At 58.8% G+C, this 17692-nt stretch overlaps 1 protein-coding gene across 1 annotated transcript in view; it reads left to right on the forward strand.

The window, feature by feature from the left end:
- GRAMD1C (GRAM domain containing 1C) overlaps window positions 1-17692 on the forward strand; it is a 201468-nt gene that overhangs the window by 173409 nt on the left and 10367 nt on the right. Inside the window, 5 exon segments of the mRNA XM_075334880.1 lie at window positions 14982-15100; window positions 16533-16575; window positions 16577-16657; window positions 17081-17267; window positions 17527-17667. Of these exon segments, the coding sequence (XP_075190995.1) occupies window positions 14982-15100; window positions 16533-16575; window positions 16577-16657; window positions 17081-17267; window positions 17527-17667 (571 nt within the window).

Below are 17692 nucleotides of genomic sequence, written 5' to 3' on the forward strand. Positions count from 1 at the left end.
ATTACTCCCATATCTATTGTATATGGTGTGAATGAGATGTTGATTCCTGCACCTGCAGCGCGGCCTCAGACAGGAGAGCGCCCCCTATATGCTGGCAGTGCGGCCTCAGACAGGAGAGCGCCCCCTATATGCTGGCAGTGCGGCCTCAGACAGGAGAGCGCCCCCTGTATGCAGTCAGTGCGGCCTCAGGCAGGAGAGCGCTCCCTATTTGCTGGCAGTGCGGCCTCGGACAGGAGAGCGCCCCTGTATGCAGTCAGTGCAGCCTCAGACAGGAGAGCGCCCCCTGTATGCAGTCAGTGCGGCCTCGGATAGGAGAGCGCCCCCTGTATGCAGTCAGTGCGGCCTCGGATAGGAGAGCGCCCCCTATATGCAGTCAGTGCGGCCTCGGATAGGAGAGCGCCCCCTGTATGCAGTCAGCGCGGCCTCAGGCAGGAGAGCGCCCCCTGTATGCAGTCAGTGCGGCCTCAGGCAGGAGAGCGCCCCCTGTATGCAGTCAGTGCGGCCTCAGGCAGGAGAGCGCCCCCTGTATGCAGTCAGTGCGGCCTCGGATAGGAGAGCGCCCCCTGTATGCAGTCAGTGCGGCCTCGGACAGGAGAGCGCCCCCTGTATGCAGTCAGCGCAGCCTCAGGCAGGAGAGCGCCTCCTGTATGCAGTCAGCGCAGCCTCAGGCAGGAGAGTGCCCCCTGTATGCAGTCAGCGCGGCCTCGGATAGGAGAGCGCCCCCTGTATGCAGTCAGCGCAGCCTCAGGCAGGAGAATGCCCCCCGTATGCAGTCAGCGCGGCCTCGGATAGGAGAGCGCCCCCTGTATGCAGTCAGCGCGGCCTCAGGCAGGAGAGCGCCCCCTGTATGCAGTCAGTGCGGCCTCAGACAGGAGAGCGCCCCCTGTATGCAGTCAGCGCGGCCTCAGACAGGAGAGCGCCCCCTGTATGCAGTCAGCGCGGCCTCAGGCAGGAGAGCGCCCCCTGTATGCAGTCAGCGCGGCCTCAGACAGGAGAGCGCCCCCTGTATGCAGTCAGTGCGGCCTCAGGCAGGAGAGCGCCCCCTGTATGCAGTCAGTGCGGCCTCAGACAAGAGAGCGCCCCCTGTATGCAGTCAGTGCGGCCTCAGGCAGGAGAGCGCCCCCTGTATGCAGTCAGTGCGGCCTCAGGCAGGAGAGCGCCCCCTGTATGCAGTCAGTGCGGCCTCAGGCAGGAGAGCGCCCCCTGTATGCAGTCAGTGCGGCCTCGGATAGGAGAGCGCCCCCTGTATGCAGTCAGTGCGGCCTCAGGCAGGAGAGCGCCCCCTGTATGCAGTCAGTGCGGCCTCAGGCAGGAGAGCGCCCCCTGTATGCAGTCAGTGCGGCCTCAGGCAGGAGAGCGCCCCCTGTATGCAGTCAGTGCGGCCTCAGGCAGGAGAGCGCCCCCTGTATGCAGTCAGTGCGGCCTCGGATAGGAGAGCGCCCCCTGTATGCAGTCAGCGCGGCCTCAGGCAGGAGAGCGCCCCCTGTATGCAGTCAGTGCGGCCTCAGGCAGGAGAGCGCCCCCTGTATGCAGTCAGTGCGGCCTCAGGCAGGAGAGCGCCCCCTGTATGCAGTCAGCGCGGCCTCAGGCAGGAGAGCGCCCCCTGTATGCAGTCAGCGCGGCCTCAGACAGGAGAGCGCCCCCTGTATGCAGTCAGCGCGGCCTCAGGCAGGAGAGCGCCCCCTGTATGCAGTCAGCGCGGCCTCAGGCAGGAGAGCGCCCCCTGTATGCAGTCAGTGCGGCCTCAGGCAGGAGAGCGCCCCCTGTATGCAGTCAGCGCGGCCTCAGGCAGGAGAGCGCCCCCTGTATGCAGTCAGTGCGGCCTCAGGCAGGAGAGCGCCCCCTGTATGCAGTCAGCGCGGCCTCAGACAGGAGAGCGCCCCCTGTATGCAGTCAGCGCGGCCTCAGACAGGAGAGCGCCCCCTGTATGCAGTCAGCGCGGCCTCAGGCAGGAGAGCGCCCCCTGTATGCTGGCAACGCGGCCTCAGGCAGGAGAGCGCCCCCTGTATGCTGGCAGTGCGGCCTCGGATAGGAGAGCGCCCCCTGTATGCAGTCAGCGCGGCCTCAGACAAGAGAGCGCCCCCTGTATGCAGTCAGTGCGGCCTCAGACAGGAGAGCGCCCCCTGTATGCAGTCAGTGCGGCCTCAGGCAGGAGAGCGCCCCCTGTATGCAGTCAGCGCGGCCTCAGACAGGAGAGCGCCCCCTGTATGCAGTCAGTGCGGCCTCGGATAGGAGAGCGCCCCCTGTATGCAGTCAGCGCGGCCTCAGACAGGAGAGCGCCCCCTGTATGCAGTCAGTGCGGCCTCAGGCAGGAGAGCGCCCCTGTATGCAGTCAGCGCGGCCTCAGACAAGAGAGCGCCCCCTGTATGCAGTCAGCGCGGCCTCAGGCAGGAGAGCGCCCCCTGTATGCAGTCAGCGCGGCCTCAGGCAGGAGAGCGCCCCCTGTATGCAGTCAGTGCGGCCTCAGGCAGGAGGTGTGCCCCCTGTATGCAGTCAGTGCGGCCTCAGGCAGGAGAGCGCCCCCTGTATGCTGGCAGCGCGGCTGCAGAGCTGACGCTCTATATTGGATGGGATCCGCCGCTGTTGTAACAGATCCGGTTATCGGGAAACAAGGAAAAGACGTCCTCCAGATAATGCTACAATTTCTGTTCTTTCTTACAATTGTTTCATGTTTTGACACTTTAGTTGCGGTCAGTGACAGAACGCCCAGTAATGACCGCGCACAGCTGAGGGTTTGTTGCAGTTTATCTGGGCCGGACGATCCCCTGTGAAGTAAGCGCGCTGCAGTCTGTCTCTTGGTCTGGGGTTTGTTACAGTGTATCGGTGCAGGTGATGTACCTGGAGTCATATGGGATTGTGTGGACTGGATACAATGTAACCACCTCTCAGCTGTGAGAAGTAACGGGGCAGAGGACCACCCTGCACTCGCCCGTCTCCGTATATGAAGACCCCCCTCGCCTCCCTGTCCCGATGTGGGGTCTGCAGGATTCTCATTGTCTCGTTTTTGCGGCTCCTCCATTCTCCTCGTCTGTGGCTTCTGTCTTCTGATGTTCTGGAGGAGGTGACCCTTCGGTCGGGCACTTGGTGGAGGGGCTTCGTGGCTTCGTGGCTCCGTGGCTCCAGGTTTTCACCATCACATCAGAATTCGATGTTCTTGTTCTTCTTGTTTCCAAACATTTGCATCTGTCTTTAGCCAAAGAATGAAAACATCCGGCACAAATCTGTGACCCTGGAGCCGGCGGGTGGGCGATGCCGGTGCCGTGCACAAAACCCCCCAGGGGGTCCCTACCTTTGACCCCTCTACCCATTTTTGCTCTTTTGATTCACTGTGTTACTATCCATCTTACCACCAGAAAACAAAAATGTGACATCCATCTGTCACGCAACCATGGTGGATGCCAGGAGCCCCCCGGAGACTTCTAATGGGGCCCCCCGGAGACTTCTAATGGGGCCCATCAGTCTCCATCATGGTGTCCCTTATTTTACCATAATCATTCACACCAGGAGCCACAAGTTCCCTCTTTATCTACCCATAGAGCTGAGTGTTGTGCTGTTTGTGTGATGACCACGTCTCCTCCAGTAGTCCTATATCTGCAGGACCGGCCGACAGAACAGTCCTCAGGGGACATGGCCGATGAGAGTCTGGAGAGCTTAAAATGCCAAAGGAGGTGTGAGGCAAATCCCGGGATATGAAGATGAATTATGACTCCAGTCATAATCGCTCTCCTCACTCCCTGGCAGTGCCCCCTCCCTTCTTGTTCTCAATGTCCAGCATCTGTGAAGGTGTTACACCTCCATGGCCATGTCCTGTGATATGGAAATTAGGTGATGTGGGAACAAAGGACACAGGATGACTCCCTGCCGTCACCCTGTAACAAGAGTTGTATCTCATTAGCAAGGCTATGGAACTAGCTAGACAGAACGACTCCAGTAAAAAATGGTTCATATCTCGCAAGCCATATTTCCGATAAATATGGCAACCATAAAAATGGTGTCTCCGCATGCGGACGATGCCGGCACACCCTTTTTATGGGAGCAGGACATTGGGAAATGCCCCAGGCGTGATATCAGCCAATGGGGAACTGGCAGACAGGTCATGAGTCCCCTCGTTCTGTAGCTAAATTCATAACTGTCACAATGAGAGCGTCGGCGTCCGCCTACGACGCTCCCAGGCCAAGTTATGGCCATATTCCATGTTGTGGATTTTGTCCATAACTCCAGCCAGGGGTGGAGCAGTGCTCCCTCTGAGGTCACTAAGGTAGGAGGGGACCTGGATCTGCCCAGGTTGATAACCCTACTTCGGCCATTTTCCAGTGTTCTTCTGCTCGGGGGCCTGGTTGGGAAAGACCTGTGAGGGAGTTCCTGGAAACCTGGCCTACAGCGCCCCCCTGTGGCCAGACGCAACAAGGTAACTGCTGGAACTGTGTATGCCTGTTTGTAACCCATGCTTTGACTGTAACTGTACTCTGACATATGTATATTCTGTAGATTCCCTATTGTATATATTGTAGTTCTAGTGTGCTTTAGGCTGATTAAATTATATAATTAATCTTGGGCTGTTCTGTTATCTCGATCTTGAATCCCACGTCTGTGTGTTCGGCTAATAGTTACCGTGAAGCGGTTGGTGGCAGCGAGTTTGTGCCAAGGATTATTGTGGGGAGGCCAGTGAGATTCGGGGAGATTTTATATATTCCGCCCGCGGAGGTCGGGGGAATATATACCCTACTCTCACCGGGGACCCTTCAATAATCGGCATAAGTAGTATAGCGGCCTCCTTGCTTATTGTCGGGCAATTCCATAATTGGCCTGACTATAAGAGGGGCGCTAGAGAGCGCGTCACGTGCTCTGTCTGTCGGTCGGGAGGTATAAAGGAGGGGTGACCCCACTTGTTACCCCCCGATTGTGACGTACTGGTAGCCAGCGCGGGGGATTTCTGAGTGACCCCCCCGGTGGTTTGTGACATATTGGTGGCATAGCGGTGGGATCGAGATAATAGTGTGTGTGAGTGTGAGACCCATACTCCCAGACACTAAAGACTGCCTGCAGCAGCTGTGGCTGCTGGGGTCTTCAGACTAGCTCAACACTAGAGTGTCAGAGTGCAGATACTGTAAGGTGTGTGGAGGCATCAGGTGTCAGTTCCGTGTCAGTGACCAAAAGTCTGCAAGAATGGCTGATGGCACCAGGAGCAGAGCTATGCAACTGGCCAATGCTAAGGCAGGAGCCGAAGAGAGGGAGGACGGTGCTGTGGACAGCAATGAGGAGGTTGCCCACGAGTCCTCCAGGAGCTCGACGCCAGAAAACCGTTCTGCCGAGGACATTGCGCAACCTGGCACTGCTGGACAAGATGAGGAGGAGCTCACCCAAGGTTCCTCAACGAGCCAGATGCCAGCCCTCCGCTCTGAAAGGGACAGTGAATCGCCTAGCTCTGCAGCGTGCCGCAGATCACCACGTGCCATTCCACCGAGCCTGGGAGGCTCGGATAGCCTTCTTCAAATGGCTATGGCCCTTCTCCAGGCTGGAGACCAGAAGGGCTACAAGGAACTCCTGGCAGAGCGCAGGGCAGAGCGGCAGGCAGCGCGTGACGCTGAGGCTGCGGAGCGGCACGCAGAGCGTGAGGCTGCGGAGCGAGAGCGGCAGGCAGCGCGTGAAGAGCGAGAGCGAGAGCGACAGGCAGACCGTGACTACCAGCTGCAGCTAGCTCAGCTCCGGCCCTCATCAGCCACACGTGACCTTCGAGACACCAAACTTCCAAAGGTCCGTGTTGAGGACTTCCCAGTGCTGGAGAAGGATGGAGACTTGGACTCTTTCTTGACTGCTTTTGAACGGACTTGCTTGCAGCACCATCTGGACAAGGACCAGTGGGCCAAATACCTGACCCCCCGTTTAAGGGGTAAGGCCCTGGATATCCTTGGGGACTTGCCTGCTGAGGCAGATCAGGGCTACGACACCATCAAGCGGGCCCTGATCCAACAGTACAACCTCACTCCAGAGTCCTACCGCAAGAAGTTCCGGAGCCTACAGAAGGGACCAAAGGACTCCTGGGCTGACCACCGGCGGGCACTTGCCCGAGCTGCCGACCACTGGACCCAAGGCCTGCAGCTTTCCACCGGACCGGAGATCCTGGACTTGTTCATCACGGAGCAACTCTTGTGGAACTGCCCTGAGGATCTCCGCCAGTTCATCCGAGACCAGAAGCCAAAGGGGTCCACGGCTACAGCTGCCCTGGCCGATGACTACACCAACAACCGGGCCCCTGAGGCCAGGAGAGCGGCCACCAGCAGCACCTGGAGAGGGGGTAAGATGAATTCTGCGACTGCCCCACCTGCCCCTAGACTGCAGGGGGTGTCCCCCTCAACTCCCCTCTCCAGGCCCGTGGCAGAACCAAGACGGTGCCACCAGTGCAACCTACCTGGACACTTCAAGGCCATGTGCCCTCAGCGTCCCAAGGCCCCGGCTCCGTCCCCGTCCCAAGGGCCGCCCAAGGTGTATTGTGTGGGTGGGGGTGGTGGTAGGTCCCTGGACAGCTTCCAACCTGTCACCGTCGGCCGGTCTGTGACCATAGGACTGCGAGACAGCGCCTCGGAGGTGACTCTGGTGCGGCCTGAGATGGTGTCCCCCCAAGACTTGATCCCTGGAAAAACCCTCGCTGTCTCCGGGATTGGAGGCACTGACCCGGCGCTGCCTGTTGCTGACATTTATGTGGACTGGGGCGCAGGGCGGGGGGTGAGGGAGGTGGGGGTAACTGATCGGATCCCTGCAAACGTGCTACTTGGGACAGATTTGGGGCAGATAACCTCCCAGTTTGGGCCCCCCCCAAGGGCTGAACCTTCGGCCAGTACTGACATGACTCCTGACAATGTTAATGTGTTATCTATGAATGATGTAAGGGAGGAGGGAGTGAACTCTGATATTTCTGCTTGCATAGACACCATAGACACACACTCAGCTGCAGCTGTGACAGGGGAGGGGGTCAGAGAAAGGTGTGACAATGCCTCTACAAGTAACCAGCCTGTGAGCTGGGATCTGTTGCCCTCTGCAGGGATAAGCAGAGAGCAGGGTGCTGCAGGGGGAGGACCAGTGTGTGGGGTGGGGGCTACCACAGCAAATGTGGGGTCCCCAGAGATTTCACAGCGGGGTTCTGTTGCTGCAGGAGGGGAACAGGCAGGTGAGATTGGGGCCGGTCCAGGAGCGGAAGTGCTCCCAGGTAAGATCTCGGTGCATGGTTCCCCCACAACCGGGGTGTCAGGAAGCCAGGTAGGTCTGCCTGAACCGGCGACTTGGTCAGGAACGGAGGAGGAGCAGGCACGACCCACGGTCGCAGCGGCTGTGGCCGCTGTCACCCGCAGTGGGAGTGCTGGAAGCCAAGGGGCCTCCCGGAGGTCCGATAGCTCTTCCCCTTCTGACCAAGTGGCAGCCGAGTCATGTGGAGGCCAGGACACAGGTCCCGGGGTACTGACTGAAGATGTGACAGTCTCGTCGATTCTGGCCACATCTAGTCAGGGGTTTCAGGCAGCGTTAGAAGCTGACGACAGCCTGAAAGCTCTTAAGGAGCAGGCGGCACAGCCTCCCTCGGACTCGGACCCGGAGCGAGTGGTCTGGGACCAAGGACGGCTGTACCGGGCCACGGTCCAGCAGGGTTCACCGGAGGCGTGGCCCAGGGACCGACAGTTGGTGGTACCCTATCCGTTCCGGACGGAGTTGTTGCGGATCGCACATGAGATTCCGATGGCCGGACACCTAGGGATCGCTAAGACCAAGGCCAGGTTAAACCAGCATTTCTACTGGCCAAAAATGGGGGCCGATGTGGCTGCCTACTGCCGTTCGTGTGAAACCTGTCAGAGAGTGGGGAAGGCGGGGCCACGCCCCAAAGCCCCACTAGTATCTCTGCCAATCATCGATGAGCCTTTCAGGAGGGTGGCTGTGGATCTGGTCGGCCCGCTGGCCATCCCCAGCAGCTCCGGGAAACGCTTCCTACTGACGGTAGTGGACTATGCCACCCGGTACCCAGAAGCAGTGGCCTTGTCGTCCATTCGGGCTGACAAGGTGGCCACCGCATTGCTGGAGATTTTCTCCCGAGTGGGTTTTCCCCAGGAAATGCTCACTGACCGGGGGACCCAATTCATGTCCCAGCTGATGGAGGCCCTCTGTAAGCAAGTCCAGGTGCGACATCTGGTGGCCAGCCCGTACCATCCACAGACTAATGGCCTGTGCGAGCGGTTCAATGGCACCTTAAAGCAGATGCTTAAGATGTTGGTCGACTCCCATGGGCGTGACTGGGAGCGGTATCTCCCACACCTGTTATTTGCTTACCGGGAGGTTCCACAGGCCTCAACAGGATTCTCACCGTTTGAGCTCCTGTACGGGCGACGTGTGCGGGGCCCCCTGGCTCTGGTGAAAGAGGCTTGGGAAGGGGATTTGGCCACCCCTGGAGTGTCGGTTATCGAGTATGTCATGCGCTTCCGGGACAAAATGCAGGCCTTGACGCAACTGGTACACGACAATATGGCTCAAGCCCAGGCCGATCAGAAGCGTTGGTACGACCAGAACGCTTGTGAGAGGACCTACCAAGTGGGTCAAAAGGTGTGGGTACTGGTCCCCGTACCACAGGACAAGCTTCAGGCAGCCTGGGAAGGCCCATACCTCGTGTACCAGCAGCTCAACCCTGTAACGTACCTGGTCACCCTGGACCCTGCCCGTGGAAGGCGGAAGCCCTTCCATGTGAACATGATGAAGGCACATCATGAGCGGGAGGCATGTGCGCTCCCCGTGTGCAACCTGCCCGAGGAGGGAGAAGCGGAAACCCTCTTGGATATGCTAGCCCAGGTTAGGGCAGGCGGATCCATTGAGGATGTGGAGGTTGGCCACCAGCTCTTGGAAGACCAACGGTCCCAGCTGTGGGCCACCCTCCTCCCCTTCCGGGGGTTGTTTACCAACCAGCCCGGAAGGACTGACTTGGCTGTCCATCACGTGGACACTGGGGATCATCCCCCGATCCGGCGTTCAGCATATCGGGTCTCCCTGGAGGTGCAGCAACACATGCGCCAGGAGATTGACGAGATGCTGAAGCTGGGGGTGATCCAGGCATCCAACAGCGCTTGGGCCTCGCCTGTAGTCCTCGTCCCTAAGAAGGACCGAACCACTCGGTTCTGCGTGGACTACAGGGGGCTCAATGCGGTCACGGTCGCCGATGCGTACCCAATGCCACGCATCGATGACCTGCTCGATCAGTTGGCCGGGGCTCAGTACCTGACCATCATGGACCTGAGCCGGGGATATTGGCAGATCCCCCTGACTCGCAAGGCCAGGGAACGCTCTGCCTTTATTACCCCATTTGGACTGTACGAGTCCACGGTGATGCCATTCGGGATGAGGAATGCCCCTGCCACTTTCCAGCGGATGGTCAACACCCTGCTCAAGGGACTTGAAGGGTACGCGGCCGCGTACCTGGATGACATTGCCGTCTTCAGTCCCACCTGGGAAGATCACCTAGAGCATCTAGCACAGGTGCTCAGGCGGGTCCACCGGGCAGGTTTGACCATCAAGCCGGGCAAGTGTCAGCTGGCCATGAGCGAGGTCCAGTACCTCGGTCACCGGGTAGGTGGGAGAACACTGAAGCCCGAGCCTGAGAAAGTGGAAGCCATCGCATCCTGGCCCACCCCCAGGACCAAGAAGCAGGTGATGTCCTTCTTGGGGACCGCTGGGTACTATAGGAGGTTTGTTCCATGCTATAGTAGCCTGGCAAAGCCCTTGACGGACCTCACCAAGAAGAAGCTGCCCTCTGCAGTCGATTGGACAATGGACTGCGAGACAGCCTTCCGGGCCCTAAAGGACGCCCTGTCCAGCCCGCCCGTGCTACAGGCAGCCGACTTCACGCGGCCGTTTGTAGTACAGACCGACGCCAGTGACTTCGGCCTCGGTGCGGTGCTCAGCCAGGTGGACTCTGCGAGCCAAGAGCACCCAGTCTTGTACCTGAGCAGGAAGCTGTTACCAAGGGAAGTTGCCTATTCCACGATGGAGAAGGAGTGCCTGGCCATAGTGTGGGCCCTGCAGCGTCTGCAACCCTATCTATACGGGCGCCACTTCATCGTGGAGACGGACCACAATCCCCTCAGCTGGTTGCACACCGTCTCTGGGACGAATGGGCGATTGTTGCGATGGAGCCTTGCGCTCCAGCAATACAACTTCACCATTCGCCACAAAAGGGGCCGTGACCACGGTAACGCAGACGGGCTGTCCCGACAAGGAGAGGTCGCGGACGGGCGCACGGGGGAACACCGGAGTGTGCTGCCCCCTAGCGCCCTCAAAAGGGGGGAGGTGTGAGGCAAATCCCGGGATATGAAGATGAATTATGACTCCAGTCATAATCGCTCTCATCACTCCCTGGCAGTGCCCCCCTCCCTTCTTGTTCTCAATGTCCAGCATCTGTGAAGGTGTTACACCTCCATGGCCATGTCCTGTGATATGGAAATTAGGTGATGTGGGAACAAAGGACACAGGATGACTCCCTGCCGTCACCCTGTAACAAGAGTTGTATCTCATTAGCAAGGCTATGGAACTAGCTAGACAGAACGACTCCAGTAAAAAATGGTTCATATCTCGCAAGCCATATTTCCGATAAATATGGCAACCATAAAAATGGTGTCTCCGCATGCGGACGATGCCGGCACACCCTTTTTATGGGAGCAGGACATTGGGAAATGCCCCAGGCGTGATATCAGCCAATGGGGAACTGGCAGACAGGTCATGAGTCCCCTCGTTCTGTAGCTAAATTCATAACTGTCACAATGAGAGCATTGGCGTCCGCCTACGACGCTCCCAGGCCAAGTTATGGCCATATTCCATGTTGTGGATTTTGTCCATAACTCCAGCCAGGGGTGGAGCAGTGCTCCCTCTGAGGTCACGAAGGTAGGAGGGGACCTGGATTTGTCCAGGTTGATAACCCTACTTCGGCCATTTTCCAGTGTTCTTTCGCTGGGGGCACGTGTAGGAAACATCTGTGGGAAGGATCCTAGAAACCTGGGTACAGCGCCCCCCTGTGGCCAGATGCAACAAGGTAACTGCTGGAACTGTGTATGCCTGTTTGTAACCCATGCTTTGACTGTAACTGTACTCTGACATATGTATATTCTGTAGATTCCCTATTGTATATATTGTAGTTCTAGTGTGCTTTAGGCTGATTAAATTATATAATTAATCTTGGGCTGTTCTGTTATCTCGATCTTGAATCCCACGTCTGTGTGTTCGGCTAATAGTTACCGTGAAGCGGTTGGTGGCAGCGAGTTTGTGCCAAGGATTATTGTGGGGAGGCCAGTGAGATTCGGGGAGATTTTATATATTCCGCCCGCGGAGGTCGGGGGAATATATACCCTACTCTCACCGGGGACCCTTCAATAATCGGCATAAGTAGTATAGCGGCCTCCTTGCTTATTGTCGGGCAATTCCATAATTGGCCTGACTATAAGAGGGGCGCTAGAGAGCGCGTCACGTGCTCTGTCTGTCGGTCGGGAGGTATAAAGGAGGGGTGACCCCACTTGTTACCCCCCGATTGTGACGTACTGGTAGCCAGCGCGGGGGATTTCTGAGTGACCCCCCCGGTGGTTTGTGACAGGAGGGAATCAGGAGCTGAAGGCTCCGACTGTGACTGAGGCCTCCGGGACCACCAGCCGCTTAGCACAGTCAGGTGGCTGATCCTCTCATGACCGGGTGACAGGAGGTTTACAAGCACTAATATGGCGGACAGTCGTAGGTGTCACACAGCGACTTCTTCCCTGCAGTTGTCAGAACATGCTGGGAGTTATAGTGTCATCATTGTTGTAGACCTTTGATTTAGGATGCCCATCCGCTGTCCGTAACGTTGCTGCATGTAGCACAAACGTGGCTCCAGCGTGGCTGCATGGTCTCCTGAAGACTGAGGTCGTCGGAAACTTGTCTCTCGTCTTCAGAGATTCATGCTTTGTCTTTCCATGAGTGCACAGACAGAATCATTGTCTCCAGGTCTGCTGCATCGTTGGCGGCTCCGGTCGTCTGAGCTCCACTTCATTATAGGCTCCGGTTGCGGCTCCAGTCGTCTGCGCTCTGTTACATCATCTGTTAGCTGATCCTGTTGTCTGAGCTCCACTGCATTGTCTGTTGACGGCTCCGGTCGTCTGAGCTCAGGTGCATCGTCTGTTGGCGGCTCCGATGAACTGAACTCCACTGGCTCTGGTTGCAGCTCGTCTGAGCTCCACTCCATTATAGGCTTCAATTCTGGCTCCGCTTGTCTGAGCTCCACTCCGTTATAGGCTCCGCTTGTCTGAGCTCCACTCCGTTATAGACTCCGCTTGTCTGAGCTCCGCTCCGTTATAGGCTCCGCTTGTCTGAGCTCCGCTCCGTTATAGGCTCCGCTTGTCTGAGCTCCGCTCCGTTATAGGCTCCGCTTGTCTGAGCTCCGCTCCGTTATAGGCTCCGCTTGTCTGAGCTCCGCTCCGTTATAGGCTCCGCTTGTCTGAGCTCCGCTCCGTTATAGGCGCCGCTTGTCTGAGCTCCGCTCCGTTATAGGCTCCGCTTGTCTGAGCTCCGCTCCGTTATAGGCTCCGCTTGTCTGAGCTCCGCTCCGTTATAGGCTCCGCTTGTCTGAGCTCCGCTCCGTTATAGGCTCCGCTTGTCTGCGTTCCACTCCGTTATAGGCTGTGGTCGTCTGAGCTCCTCTCCGTTATAGGCTCCGCTTGTCTGCGTTCCACTCCGTTATAGGCTCCGCTTGTCTGCGTTCCTCTCCGTTATAGGCTCTGGTCGTCTGAGCTCCACTCCGTTATAGGCTCTGGTCGTCTGAGCTCCTCTCCGTTATAGGCTCTGGTCGTCTGAGCTCCACTCCGTTATAGGCTCCGCTTGTCTGAGCTCCACTCCGTTATAGGCTCCGCTTGTCTGAGCTCCTCTCCGTTATAGGCTCCGCTTGTCTGAGCTCCACTCCGTTATAGGCTCCGCTTGTCTGAGCTCCACTCCGTTATAGGCTTTGGTTGCACTTTCCTCTTGTTGTGCCCGGCCCCTGTGCACACAGAGCAGACCCACTTCTCTGCCCTCGGGCCCCCGGGGTGTTTATCCTCTGCGGGTTCCAGGTATTTAGCGTCAGTTTTGGATTGTTCTCTCCGGTCCAGTGAAGGTTAAGTCGTCGCTTTGTTTCTAAACTTTCCTGACCGCATTCTCCAGATGCCATCATATAATGGTGCACTGTACCGCGTCCTCACCGCCGGCGTGACGTCATAGCACATCATTACTAACATCATACAGACCTGTGCTACAGGGAGTAGAATACACCTCCCCAAATTTTATTTCTTTTTTTTTTGGGGGGGGGGAGGGGGTTGTCAGAACCCACCTCCCTTTCCTTAGCTGCAGTTTGCCTTATGTAAAAAAAACAAAAAAGCCAACACGTGCTCTGCACACCCTCCCTGGGTCCAGCGCTTGGTCCCTGCTGCTGCCAGCCAATCAGCGAGGTCAGTGACTGCCGGGGAATAGACTGCACAAGCTTTTGTTACAATGTATCAGTGCGAGGTGTATTAGCTGTGTAATGATAGGTGGGATACACTGTAACAAACCCTCCTCTGTGAATGTGAGGACAGGGCGCTTCGTACTTGGGTTGTATCCGCCTGTACACTGCGACCGTGTACCTGGAGCCGTCCCTCATCGGGGCTGGATTATATCACCGGGAGTAACCGTAATCATATGGGTTATTAATCCTCCGGTAATTAGGGGGGCCGCACCCCGGAGGAGAGATTTAGTCCAGCCACCTCTTTTGTATGTGGGGGGCTGTGCCTGGTTTGGACAGGTCCTACTCCTGAGAAGGCTCCTCTGATAAGAAGCTGATCCGCCCGCAGGGTCCCCAGCAATCCCCTGTAATCTGGTGGCAGGCGCTCAGTTTCCCTGCAGCGCCCCCACAGGTGTAAATGAAGTATTACACGGTGCATCCACATCATGTTCAGCCTCCTGTGTGTTATATGGAGGCAGGTTATATCTGTGTCGCCTTCCCATCTCCTGCATTATCCGGGAAGCGCGGTGCCGGTGTCTGGACTGTGATGATATATTCCCGGCATGGTAATGACCCAGGAATCACCACAATGTGCTCATTATCACGGAGGAACCGGTCCTGCTTGTTATCAGCTGTAATATGCATCTGTGCTGTCACAAGCCAGGATAGTATCCTCTGCGTCCTACCTTCCCAGGCAGCCTCCCCTGGTCCCCCCCGTCGCTCTCCAGCACGGCCTCCCTTACTAGTCCCCCCCACCCCCACCCCTGTCGCTCTCCGGCACGGCCTCCCTTACTAGTCCCCCCCCCCCCCCCCCCCGTCGCTCTCCGGCACGGCCTCCCTTACTAGTCCCCCCCCCCCCCCCCCCCCCCCCGTCGCTCTCCAGCACGGCCTCCCTTACTGGTCCCCCCCCCCCTTCCCCTGTCGCTCTCCGGCACGGCCTCCCTTACTAGTCCCCCCCCTGTCGCTCTCCGGCACGGCCTCCCTTACTAGTCCCCCCCTGTCGCTCTCCGGCACGGCCTCCCTTACTAGTCCCCTCTCTTGCTCTCCGGCACGGCCTCCTTTACTAGTCCCCCCCCCCCCCCCCCCACATCCCCTGTCGCTCTCCGGCACGGCCTCCCCTAGTAACGCCCCTCGTCACTCTCTGGCATGGCCTCCCCTAGTCACTCTCTGACACAGCTTCCCCTAGGAACCCCCCTGTCGCTCTACGACACGGCCTCCCCCTAGTCCCCCCCCCTCCCCCGTTGCTCTCTGGCACGGCCTCCCCTAGCCCCACTCCCCCTCCCCCGTCGCTCTCCTGGACCATCCTTCTTGCATCCCTCCTATCACTTTTCCGGGCAGCCTCCCTGTTTCGGTGTCATCTCTACTAATAACATTTTTGTACCTTCCTTTTTTATCTCTTCTGCTGATTGGCTGTGATCTGGGCTGGGGTGGTCCGGCGGACCCTGTAGCTGGTCTTACCAATCACCCACATGTGTTGTCACAGGTTCTCACCAAAAAGGAGTTTTGGCAGCTGGTGCAGCAGAGTTATGGGACTGAACTGGGGCTGAATAATGAGGAAATGGATTGTCTGACTGTGCCGCCCGAGACCCCCACACCGCCCAGGTAAGAGGGCGCCCCGCTAACATGCCACCGCCCAGGTAAGAGGGCGCCCCACTAACATGCCACCGCCCAGGTAAGAGGGCGCCCCGCTAACATGCCACCGCCCAGGTAAGAGGGCGCCCCGCTAACATGCCACCGCCCAGGTAAGAGGGCGCCCCGCTAACATGCCACCGCCCAGGTAAGAGGGCGCCCCGCTAACATGCCACCGCCCAGGTAAGAGGGCGCCCCGCTAACATGCCACGGCCCAGGTAAGAGGGCGCCCCGCTAACATGCCACCGCCCAGGTAAGAGGGCGCCCCGCTAACATGCCACCGCCCAGGTAAGAGGGCGCCCCGCTAACATGCCACCGCCCAGGTAAGAGGGCGCCCCGCTAACATGCCACCGCCCAGGTAAGAGGGCGCCCCGCTAACATGCCACCGCCCAGGTAAGAGGGCGCCCCGCTAACATGCCACCGCCCAGGTAAGAGGGCGCCCCGCTAACATGCCACCGCCCAGGTAAGAGGGCGCCCCCGCTAACATGCCACCGCCCAGGTAAGAGGGCGCCCCGCTAACATGCCACGGCCCAGGTAAGAGGGCGCCCCGCTAACATGCCACCGCCCAGGTAAGAGGGCGCCCCGCTAACATGCCACCGCCCAGGTAAGAGGGCGCCCCGCTAACATGCCACCGCCCAGGTAAGAGGGCGCCCCGCTAACATGCCACCGCCCAGGTAAGAGGGCGCCCCGCTAACATGCCACCTGCCCAGGTAAGAGGGCGCCCCGCTAACATGCCACCGCCCAGGTAAGAGGGCGCCCCGCTAACATGCCACCGCCCAGGTAAGAGGGCGCCCCGCTAACATGCCACCGCCCAGGTAAGAGGGCGCCCCGCTAACATGCCACCGCCCAGGTAAGAGGGCGCCCCGCTAACATGCCACCGCCCAGGTAAGAGGGCGCCCCGCTAACATGCCACCGCCCAGGTAAGGGGGCGCCCCGCTAACGTGCCACCGCCCAGGTAAGGGGGCGCCCCGCTAACGTGCCACCGCCCAGGTAAGAGGGCGCCCCGCTAACGTGCCACCGCCCAGGTAAGAGGGCGCCCCGCTAACGTGCCACCGCCCAGGTAAGAGGGTGCCCCGCTAACATGCCACCGCCCAGGTAAGGGGGCGCCCCGCTAACATGCCACCGCCCAGGTAAGAGGGCGCCCCGCTAACATGCCACCGCCCAGGTAAGAGGGCGCCCCGCTAACATGCCACCGCCCAGGTAAGGGGGCGCCCCGCTAACATGCCACCGCCCAGGTAAGAGGGTGCCTTTGGGAGGTGATGGAGGCCCCTGGCTCGGTGGTGACGTGGGCTGGAGGTTGGGAGGCTGCGGGTGTAATTAAGAGCACAGCTGTAATTATAGGTAATTGGGTCAGGAGTAAATGCCGCCCGTCCTCTGTCTGCATCACTCGTCTTCTGCTCTGTAGGACTCCAGCGAAGACGGCCACAGAGGACTCCGGAGAGAAGACTGGAGAAGATCCCGAAGAGCGGATCCCTCACCAGAGATGTCGTATCCCAGACAGAGACCGACTCGCTGAACCTTCTGCAGATGGTGAGAGGCAGGAGAGCCGTCCTGGGCAGAGTGATGAGCACCGAGCTCCAGAGGGCAGGGATAGTCCTACTGCGGCCAGGAGCCATGAGCTGGGGTACTGCCACTAGAAATGGAGTCTAGGTGTGCCACAAGGGGGGGATGGTCCGCGCAGCAGTGCCACACAGGGGGGGATAGTCTGCACGGTGGTGCCACACAGGGGGATAGTCTGCATGATGGTGCCAAAAGGGGTAGTCCTCATGGTGGTGCCACACTGGGGGGGGATAGTCCGCACGATGGTGCCACACGGGGGGGGGGGGGGGGTAGTCTGCGCAGTGGTGCCACAAAGCGGAGCCCAATAATAGTAGATTTTAGTCCTGTAAATGAGGCTCCAGGTGATTATTAATCTTTAGGACCGGCTAATATTTATTTACCATCTTATTTTAGATAACCGGCCAGAGTCTGTCCGAGGAGGGTCAGGGGGAGAGGGCGGTCGGTAGAAGCCCCCTCCTGAGCTCTACCCGGAAGAGCAGCCTCCGGACGCACATCGGGACCCCCGCCTTGGCTCTGGACCTCAATGGAAACGAAAACCAGCAGCCGGACAGGAGCACCGGCTCCGACTCTACTGGGGAAGGTACGGGGAGGGGACGGCCGCGCCCCACACTCTGTTGGGGGCCTTTCCTAGAGGATTGTGTTTGGGGGGGGTCCCATACTGCGCTTGGACCCATCCAGGACATAATAGATAGGACTGTGTGACGTGCGGGCGTTAATCCCTGGTAATCCAGATTCAGCAGAAAGCGGGGTCCACGGCTCTGGAGTCTCCGTGGCTGGAGGGCACATAGAGGAGGTTGGCTGCGCCTCCGACCACGATTTAACTTTTTGTCCTCTTCCAGATGAGCGTGTTCAGGAGGAGCAGGTGGAGGGCAGATTATACATCAACCGCGTATTCCACATCAGCCCGGAGCGAATGTTCCAGCTTCTCTTCACGCAGTCGCGCTTCATGCAGAAATTCTACTCTTCTCGGAAGGTGTTTGGTGAGTGAAGGTCCCTTACCCTCCC

This window comes from Anomaloglossus baeobatrachus, chromosome 2, assembly GCF_048569485.1.
Source record: "Anomaloglossus baeobatrachus isolate aAnoBae1 chromosome 2, aAnoBae1.hap1, whole genome shotgun sequence".
Classification (NCBI taxonomy): Eukaryota; Metazoa; Chordata; class Amphibia; order Anura; family Aromobatidae; genus Anomaloglossus; species Anomaloglossus baeobatrachus.